A 10,525-nucleotide genomic window follows, 5' to 3' on the forward strand; every position below is an offset into this window, starting at 1 on the left:
TCATTAACAAAATTAGACTAAAGTACAAATACTCGAATCAGCCCACCAACACACCAGTATACATACTAAAGTGCCCGAGCATAAATGCACTGATCCCACCAACCACACTAAAATACACTCGTACCCTCAAGAAATTTGAGTTGGTGATATGTTCTCAACCCTTAGGGAATTAGAGAACTATCAAAATATATACGCACATAGCATTGAATCCCCTACTTATCAAAATAGACCATATGACATGTCAACTATACTTGTAGCTCTATTCGTCAACGTTAATAGGATATTTTCCAATATTAATAACAAAAAAAAACATATTTCCAATATGAGAATCCAGGACCTAAGCATACAATGGACGGTAACGCAATCATCCATTGAGCAAGAGGAAACAAGATCTTACCATAAAAAAAAAATCCAAATTTGCATTGAGAAGATAAAGCGACACGAATAACATAAGCCCAATCATCGAAATTGTTGAGCTTTAATCGAATAGGAGTAATAAATTCATCAGGTTGATCTTGAGGACCCAAGAAAAATGGAGAGTTAGGTTCAATTTTAGGTGGTGGTGGTGGAGGAGGAGAAGTATCGCCGCCAACCATTTAGAATGGTGAAAGAAAAAAAATCTATCAAAAACCTTGCCTAGATGCCATGACAAGAATAAGGTAATCGCTTGAATCTTATTGATAGACCTCAAAGGTATATATATATCTATACAGTAGTTGTTACGTAGGAATCAAATTGCTAAAAGATAATATTCTGTAATAATATCCTATAATATCCTGTAATAATATCCTATAATATCCCATTAGGAATCAAATTGCTAAGAGATAATATCCTACAATATCCCATTAGGAATCAAATTGCTAAGAGATAATATCCTACAATATCGCAATTGAAATAAAATTGCTAAAGGATAATATCCTAATAGTTTTCCATATAAGCGTATAATGAAAATATTAACACAATAGTTAATGAAGATGTATTCATTTGATTGATGGAGAGAACATGAAAGTATTTAAAAACTAAATGGTAAAAATCCTGAATGTTACAACAATTGGCCGTTGGAATTTATTCAATTGAGCATCGAAACTAGGTACGAAAGCCAACCATTTTTTTGCATATAGTTATTGGTTAAACCATTTTTTATTTTAGGGGGAAAATTTTGGTTTGTATGTTATATAGACAATGGTTGGTTAGTTAATAACCTCTGCACTCTAATTTTAGAGGCACACAATTTGATGGAAAGGTTTATTTAAGGTGGCTTCAAAGCTCTTGGCTTTCATCATAATAACCAAAAGTAGGTTAAACACTAGATATATTTGGGTTTCACCATCTCCTTTGATTTCAAAACCTAGATTTCCCTAAAAAAAAAGAAACATATCATAAGAAAATAGCTATGGAGGTAACTAAGCTGAGGCTTGTTTTCTTCTTTTCTTTTGCCTTCATAATTACAAGACTATTGGCAAATATTATTGAAATTGATGACTTTTGGAAGCAACGTGAGCAAGAAGCATGGAATATTACTCTGGCAGCTTATGAGTCGAGCCCAGAAAACATCATCAATCACCTCAACTATAATGTTGATAAGTAAATCATATTATAGCTTTGCATTTTGTTTTTTATTTTTCATCTTTTATATAAAAATTCATAGTTTAGGGATAATAAATTAAGTTACAAATGTTAAAAGTTGAACTATAGAATTATTGCATACCATCAATTTAGAATATATGTATAAATTAATTAATCTAAACTCGAGTTCTTCTTATTTTCATTTTGTTGATTGCAATTAGTAATCATTCATGCATGTATTCTATTACATTATCACTCATAATCATATTAAGTTACAATAATCATATGCCTTTAGCTTAACTATTATATTGTCATAATTTAAATGCATGAGAGTCACCGTTCTTACAATTTAACTTCCTCTACCATTTGAAACTTTGGTAACTTCTATTTTAAATAGTGGTGTTATATATTATCTTGGACAATTTGTTGCAGGGTTATTAGAAAAATTAGTGCCAACCAAACCATAGAATTTGAGGATGATCTTACTAACAACACAAGAAGATACTTGAGAGGAAAACATAAGAAGTACACTGGCCCATGCATGGCAACCAATCCAATTGATAGTTGTTGGCGGTGTAAGAAAAATTGGGCCAAAAACCGTAAAATATTGGCAAAATGTGTTCTTGGTTTTGGCCACAAAACTAGTGGTGGAAGTAATGGGGATTACTACTTGGTGACGGATAATTCTGATGACGATGTTCTAAACCCAAAACCAGGAACCTTACGTCATGCTGTGATCCAAAAAAGGCCATTGTGGATTATCTTTGCTCGTACTATGCACATCAAATTGTCTCAAGAGCTAATAGTTCAAAGTAATAAGACAATTGATGGTCGTGGAGCAGATGTTCATATAGCATATGGATGTGGAATTACACTTCAATTTGTGCACAATGTCATCATTCACAACATTCATATCCATCACATTTTTCCAAGTTCTGGTGGCCTAATCAGGGACTCTGAAGATCACTTCGGTTTTCGAACGGTAGGTGATGGAGATGGGATTTCCATCTTTGGGTCATCAAATATTTGGCTTGATCATATTTCTATGTCCGAGGGCCAAGATGGACTTATTGATGCAATTCAGGGTTCCACTGCCATCACCATCTCAAACTGCCATTTCACCCATCACAATGATGTAAGTTTTAATTAAAATACTCAACAAGCTACACAAGATGTCACCTATTTTTTTATTCAATGTTATGGATTTGTCTTTTAGGTGATGTTGTTTGGTGCAAGTGACGCCTATTCTAAAGATCAATTCATGCAAGTCACAATAGCATTCAACCATTTTGGCAAGGAATTAATACAAAGAATGCCTAGATGTCGGTGGGGTTTCTTTCATGTTGTTAACAATGACTACACTCATTGGAAAATGTATGCTATTGGTGGTAGCATGCATCCCACCATCATCAGCCAAGGCAACAGATTCATTGCTCCACATGACCTCAATGCCAAAGAGGTAAATCAAAATAGACTTCAACCATGTTGATAACATTCATTACATTTGTAAGCATGTTAAATACGATATGACCAGAAACGCATTTGTGATCATATCATTTTTTTTTCATTCCACTTTTGTAGGTAACCCATAGGATCTATGCATCAGAGTCAGAATGGAAAAATTGGGTATGGAGATCAGAAGAAGATTTGCTTATGAATGGAGCCATCTTCAGAACTTCTGGGCCACTCTCACCTCCCGATCTAAAATTCAACCAGAAAGATATAATCAAAGCTAAGCCTGGAACATATGTCAGAACACTCACTCGTTTTGCAGGAACTCTTAAGTGCAAGAAAAGGATCAAGTGCTAGATATGACGTTGACTTTTACCAATTTTTAAAAAAATCATGAAATGTAAAAAATATAAGTGATACATGGAAAAAAAATCTTCTTACACTGGGTAACACAATACAATAAAATGTAACCAACCTATTGCTTATTTCTTAAATTCAATAAAAATAATGAATTAAATAAAAAAACATTTCTAAGATCATATTTTACTTATACTTGATGTTTATGAGCACCAAATAAAGCAAACTGATCTCTTATTTGTTCTTTAATTTGTTTAATGTTACAATTATAGGGGTAAGAAATTGATTATGTCATATTAATCTTTATCAATAAATAATCACTCCTCACCATTTTAAAGATATTATAGAGTAATCATTGTGCACTTACTCATCGAATCAACTTTTATTTACTCAATCAAAATACACATCACTTATAACTTTCTTTTGGATAAATATTTATAAAAATTTAGATTTAAATTTTATTACATAAAAGATTATAAAAATAATACTAAAAAATGTTATCATTATAGCAAAACGCTCTATAAACTCTAAATATGGTGTCGGTTGAGTTTTAGGGTGTGTTTGATAAATTATTAAAATTTTCAACATTTAATATTTTAAATATGTTTGATAATCATTTTAATTTTTATTTAATATAATTTTCAACAAAAAGAGTTGAATAAGATAAATAAGTAGGTAACTACTTATCATTTATTGTAGAAAATATTAAGTTGATTTTATTTCATTAAAAATTTAAATAAATTATATCTTTTAAAAAAATGAAATATTCAAATTTACATATTTATTTTTCATCCAAAATAATATAAAATATTATATTAATAAGATTAAATTTAGAGTTTAGGATTTAGGGTTTAGGGTTTAAGGTAACCTATATCAATTCCAAATATAGTTTTGAAATTTGAAGTACTTTGCATTCCCTCGTTAAATTTCTTGAAGTTTAAAAATGAAAAAATAAATTCCTTCTTCTAAAACCAAGCAAATAAAACGTACTAGAAATTCTATCACATGCGTATGTATATGAAAACTACAAATATAAAATATAAATGTGTGTTTAAAATAATAAACAATAATAATGAAACGTGTGGCTTGGAACTCATTAATAATAACACATGAAATATCTACGTTATTAAAATTAAAAATTAAATTATTCGTCGCTATATTGTCATCAATCTTCAGTCGGTATCGAGTTAACTTGTGCCACCAACTCAATCAAATACATTAGTAGTTTATACACTTGATGGAAGTAATAAAGTATGCATAATAAAATTAAATGTAGAAAAATTTTCAAAATAAAGCTTTAGCTTAGTAGTAAATTAAAAATTTTACTAATGCAATTGGCTTGGGCTTAAATCTCATTATATGAATATTTTTATCAATTTTAAATTAAAAGATAAAAGTACCCTCGAATAATATAATTTATTTTAATTATAAAAGGGTATTTTGTAATTTCCTAATCAAGTTGATGACCCAGTTGAGGGTAATATCATCTCGGTAGGAGCTTAAATAATAGTATAGTTATATAATTGATGGAAGTAATAAAGTGTGCATAATAAAATTAAAATATTAAAATAAAGATTTAGCTTAGTGATAAAGTAAGTAATAAAGTATGCATAGTATAATTAAAATGTAAAAATATTAAAATAAAGCTTTAGCTTAGTGATAAATTAAAGGTTCCACTAATGTAATTGGTTTGGATTCAAATCTCATTATATGAATATTTTTATTGGTTTTTTTTTTAAAATAAAAAGACTAAAGTGGCCACAAAAAAATAAAACTTATGTTATTTACGGAAAGGTATTTCTGTAATTTTTCTAACCGAATTGATGACCCAATTGAGGGTGGCACCTACACAGTCAGGACCTTAACTAAATGTGTATAATAAAATTAAAATGTATAAAAATATCAAAATAAATCTTTAGCTTAATGATAAATTAATGGTTTTACTAATACAATTGTTTCGGGTTGAAATTTGACCATATCAATATTTTCATTGGTTTGTTTAAATAAAAAGAATAAAGTACATTAGAATAACTCATTTTGTTCATTCTTTTCTATTTTTGCTAGTCGTCTGAATCGTGAATTGTCTTATGGCTCATCAATCAGATAGATGAATTTTTTTGAATGAACTCTTCAATTCAAGGAAGAAGCGATCCCTTCTCTCGCTATTGGTTTATCCCTAGATCTATCCCTCCCCCACCATCACTCATTTTAATTACAAAAGTGTATTTCTGTAATATCCCTAACCGAGTTGGTGACCCGGTTGAGGGTGACACCAACTAAATTAGAAGCTTAAATAATAGTATATAAATAGATTTCAAAATATATTTTAGGTCAAATTCTATTATTAGTCCCTATACTATGTGTATGTTATGGATTTAGTCCATGTACTCTAATTTAACCACTTTTAGACTTATACTTTTCAAATTTTAAAATTTCAATCCTAACCCAAATGGTATATGTTAAATTTGTTAGGTCTAATTCTGCTCTTTTCAATATCTTATGCAATAAACATATACCTCATATGTAATGTCACACCAACTTATTATTTTCACATAATGTAACACCCAGATTATTTAAATAAGTTTTTGTGAATTTTGTCAGAAATGTGTATTTGCTTCAATGGCTAAATGTTTTGATTGTATGTTTGAGGTCTTGGGTTCAAGTCCCAATGTTGGAAATTTTACTATTTTTTATCCTAGTCTATTCCCTTTTGGGTGGGCTTATGTTATATTTTCGGTAAACTTATATTAGAATGAGCCTGCTGGTTCAAGTGGTAAGGTGTTAGCTTGCCTTAGGGCATTCTTGTGTTCGAACCCTAGTGTGAGTGTCTGTCAGTTGTGTAGTAGAAGTTCAGTGGCATTGAAAGTCTGTGGTAGTTGGATGAGGTTAGTGGGTCAGATTTTATGGGATTGTGGTTGGTTAGTGGGGGAGTGGGATAGTGTTTTATTTTTATTTTTAATTTGTTTTAATTTTGTGTTTTTCCTTCTCTCTCTTTCCCAAAATTCCTCCCATATTTCTCTATTCTCTAACAAAATTTCCTTTCTTCGCCTTTTTGATTCTGTCACAAATCTTTTGTTCAATCGTGGTGTTTCAAAATTCTGATTTTTCTCGTCCGGTTTGGTAAGTAGAGTTTTTCTTAACTTTAGCTTTTGATTCCTATAAACCCGATTGGAATTATACCTTTTGATATGGCATATTGGGTGTAATTAGAGAATTGAAACTCTGTGAATGTGTTGCTTAGGAGAAGTCCAAGATGTGGTTGAGGCGTCTCTAGCGACGTAGAATTCGTATGGTGGGTGTTCGTAAGAGGTAAGCGTATGGATGTTCTTTTGGAAGTGTTGTGCAAGTTGTTTGGGTTGTTTTTGGTGATTGAATATTACAGATTGGTACTGATGTAACACCCTAAACACGGCCTAGACGTTATGGCCGAATTTGGCGATGTCACATGGAAAGGGATTTGAAGACAACATTGTCAAGTTTAAAAATCGTTACAGTAAGTTAGCTTTTATTTAATTCGAAAAAAAAAACTAGTTGATTTGCTTGAAAACTTGTCTCTTAGTGGAAGCTTTTGTAACCAATTAATTTAGGGAAAATCGTTTCTATTTACGAAAAACCTTAGTTTTTAGAAAAAAAAATGTGTTTTGTGGAGTTGCAGTTTTTAAAAAATCTATAAAAAAACAGTATAAGGCCCCAAATTTAAAGCCAACCAGTCCATAGTGCAGAAGATACATCAAAAACCCCAAATAAGTAATAAATTCTAGGAATTAATGGAAAATAGTCTAAAATTTACGTGTGGCCACCGTCGAGTCCTCTGCTGCACCGACCCGTCAAGTCTGGGGATTACCTGTACAGATTAAACAGAGAAAGGGTGAGTTTTCGCAAACTTAGTGTGTAATCCCCACAGAAAACATGCATACAGATAATCAACATAATTTAGTTAGATACAGTCTGAGGCCTATGCCCATCACAGAATCAGTTTCGGCCTTAGCCCATTTAGATATAATCTCATAAATACATTATGGTCTTGGCCCACATCAGATACATAATGCAGATATAGTAAATTAGAATCCTACCCACCAGCCTCTACACACCATCTCCGTCCAACCCTACACACCATGTGGGGATTAAATCAACCCACTCATCCCTACACACCATGTTGTACTGAAATGCGGCACATAATCAGAAGGTTGCAGCTAAGCTGCTAGATAACAGGCTTAATAACCTTTCAGACACTTCCTCCAAATATCATCAACCCACCCCGATGCAATGCAACATACAAAATATTTCATGCCATTATGCAATTAATAGTACATACATTCAGATATCATAAGTCATGCTCGGTATAGAAATCAGATAGATAGATCACACATATAGGGATCTAAGTAAAGCTTACTAACCCTACAATAGGTCCACAGTCGACTTGGGCGACCCGTGCAACCTTATAGAACTTTTCAAAAAAATGGGCTGACACGCCTATGTGGCCTACTCGGCCTAAATTGTCCTTGACCACGTGATCCATTTTTAATGTAACCCGTACTTGTTAATTACTTATATATGTTTTCACTATTTACTTATATGTTCCTTCAAAGCTGTCTACTTGAGTCACTGTTACTAAATTATTTATATCTTGAGCTACAGAATTCTGAATTCAGATCTGCTTGATGTCTTTAAAACTAGACTCAAATACCTTTCTACCATAAAATTTTTAGAATTTTTGGTTTGGCCAGTAAGTACAGTAAAATCTTCAAACTTACCCCTATTCTGCTGTCTAACAGCTTCGTCCCTTCTTTGCTAAAAATTAATTATCTCTTAGTACAAAATTTGGATGATGTTTCCATTTGTTTATATTGAAAATAGACTCATTAATAATTTAAACATGTAAATTTTAACCCCTTATTATTTTTCTCCAATTTTTTTATAATTTTCCAAAGTCAGAACAGGGGAACCCGAATTCATTCTGACCTTGTCTTACAAAGTTTATTATACCTCACGATTTATAATTCCATTACTTACATCGTTTCTTCTATGAGAAACTTATGAGAAACTAGACTTAATAAGCTTTTATTTCATCTTTTTTTCATCCTCTAATTTTATTTCCACAATTTATGGCGATTTTTCAAAATTAGCCTATTGCGGCTGTCCAAACAGCAAGCAATTTTGGCTTTTCGCAGAATCTTTTTTTTTTTTACGTTTCGGGTACACACCTGGTTTTGTTTGATGCTAAAACAGTCTCCGAGCACTCCAAATCCTATAATAAAGATAATCAAATCAATTTAACAAATTTACAAGTGAATTGACAACCAAGAATGAACAGAAACCCAACTTACCACCAACTATAACCCTCCGTTTAACTATTGTTAAGACGAGAACACTAAATTCACCAGTCCGAGCCTCCCCTTACGCCCAAATCACAGAGAAAAAACATTACCACTTCAGTCGCTAAGAGAGTCATGACAGAAACGAAGAGAAAAACTTACCGAAACTAAGCAAGCACTAACCGCGTGCGAAAATGAAGGAAAATAAATGGATTAGAGAAAAATCAAGAAGAAGAGAAAGATGGAAAAACTCAGAGAATTTGTGCAAGAGGAGAGGGAGAAGAATAGATGGCAGAATTTTTTTGGGAAAGAGAGTCAAAATTCGGTTATGGGAATAAAATAAAATAAAATCCCAATAACCCCCAAAATCCCTTAATCTTCTCCCTTAATTCCCATTACACATCCACTACTCAGAATCCCCCTATTACACAACTTTATCCCGAAATTTCAGCAAAAAAATACCTTTTCCCGCATAGGGATTCAAACACAAGACCTCCATCATAATAACATACCATTTAACCACTAGACCAACAGGCCCATTCTAATGTAATTTACCCAACAATCAAATAAAAGCCTACTGAACAAGAGTAAGACCTAATTCATTCAAAATACCAAAATTTGCCTAAGCGAATGCTCGAACTTGGGACCTCCCAAACACTCCCAAAACACATAACCACTAAAGCTGACAGATATTTGTGTCATATTTTCACAATAATGAAATTAGAAATTTTGGGGCGTTACAACTGATTTGGTGAGTATTAGCTGCTATTTTTCAGTTTCGAAGGTCTCAGGATTGCTTTCACATAAAAAATGAACCAAGTGTGTAACGATAACACGAGAAAACATCAATCGATGAAAGCAAAAAAATCTAGCCTATCGACACCGCACGGGCATGTGGTCGGCCATGTGCGACACACGGTAGTGTGACCGGTGTGTGTGGCCGTGTGGGCCATACGGGCTAGGCCAATTTGGACGTGTGGGACCACATGGGCAAACCACACTGGCGTCTGGGCTGTGAGCTAGGCCAATTTGGGCGTGTGGGCTACACGGGCATGTGGGCCCAAATTTTTGAATTTTCCCCTAGGGTCGTATACGTCGTTCCGATCAACTGTGGGCCTTAAGTGGAATCAGTATGGGCTTAGCTAAGCCTTAATGCATGAGGTTTGATAAACTGTTCGTATGGTATCTAGCATAAGAAATACCCAAGTGTATGTAACATAATATTAAGTATGTGATCTGCTATGTATATGCATGTTTATTATCTGTTATATGAGCATGTTAGATATGATAATTCAGGTATCTGGTATCTGATTATTTTGTTTTATTTGATATTGTGATGTATCTGATTGTAGGGCGAGATATGTGATATTTGGAGGAAGTTTTCTGCGAGGCGTAATATCGTTGATACTCTGGTAGCACGGCTGCAATTATTCTGATAAGTGTCGTACATACACTATGTGGTGTGTAGAGCTAGGTGGGTGTTTTATACCCCACGTGGCGTGTTCGGATAGTCGGAGTTGGTGTGTAGAGGATGAGGGTAGGACTTTGCAGATTTGTATGATTTTATTGATAATCTGATACTATTAAGGACTTATGTCAGTATTTGTTCTGTTATGCGATAAATCTGAATATATATGTTTTCATTGTGTTACACACTAAGTTTTTAAAACTCACTACCGTTTGTCTGTTCTATTTAGGTAATCCTCAGGTATAGGTGGGTCGATGCAACGAGGGCTCAGTTGTGACCATACGTCCATAAACTTTGTTTTCATAAAAAATTTTGTTTAAATTTCTAGTTTCTAAAAGTTTTGTAATTTTTGCACTCTCTAGACTGT

The 10,525-nt window shown here is 32.9% G+C and overlaps 1 protein-coding gene across 1 annotated transcript; it reads left to right on the forward strand.

The window, feature by feature from the left end:
• The first annotated feature begins 1,354 nt into the window (after positions 1-1,354).
• On the forward strand, positions 1,355-3,470 carry LOC105798260 (pectate lyase). Its single transcript, XM_012628259.2, has 4 exons — positions 1,355-1,584; positions 1,999-2,701; positions 2,783-3,025; positions 3,148-3,470. Exons 1-4 carry the CDS (start codon positions 1,394-1,396, stop codon positions 3,373-3,375), a joined length of 1,365 nt encoding a protein of 454 aa, XP_012483713.1. The 5' UTR covers positions 1,355-1,393; the 3' UTR covers positions 3,376-3,470.
• The last annotated feature ends 7,055 nt before the right edge of the window (positions 3,471-10,525 follow it).

Source organism: Gossypium raimondii, chromosome 9 (genome assembly GCF_025698545.1).
Source record: "Gossypium raimondii isolate GPD5lz chromosome 9, ASM2569854v1, whole genome shotgun sequence".
Taxonomy (NCBI): Eukaryota; Viridiplantae; Streptophyta; class Magnoliopsida; order Malvales; family Malvaceae; genus Gossypium; species Gossypium raimondii.

Excerpts from the sequence above, each read along its gene's own strand:
- LOC105798260 (XM_012628259.2), top strand. The coding sequence starts at position 1,394 with ATGGAGGTAACTAAGCTGAGGCTTGTTTTCTTCTTTTCTTTTGCCTTC. Across the intron at positions 1,585-1,998 it reads CTCAACTATAATGTTGATAA|GGTTATTAGAAAAATTAGTG; the intron begins GTAAATCATATT and ends AATTTGTTGCAG. Across the intron at positions 2,702-2,782 it reads ATTTCACCCATCACAATGAT|GTGATGTTGTTTGGTGCAAG; the intron begins GTAAGTTTTAAT and ends TTTGTCTTTTAG.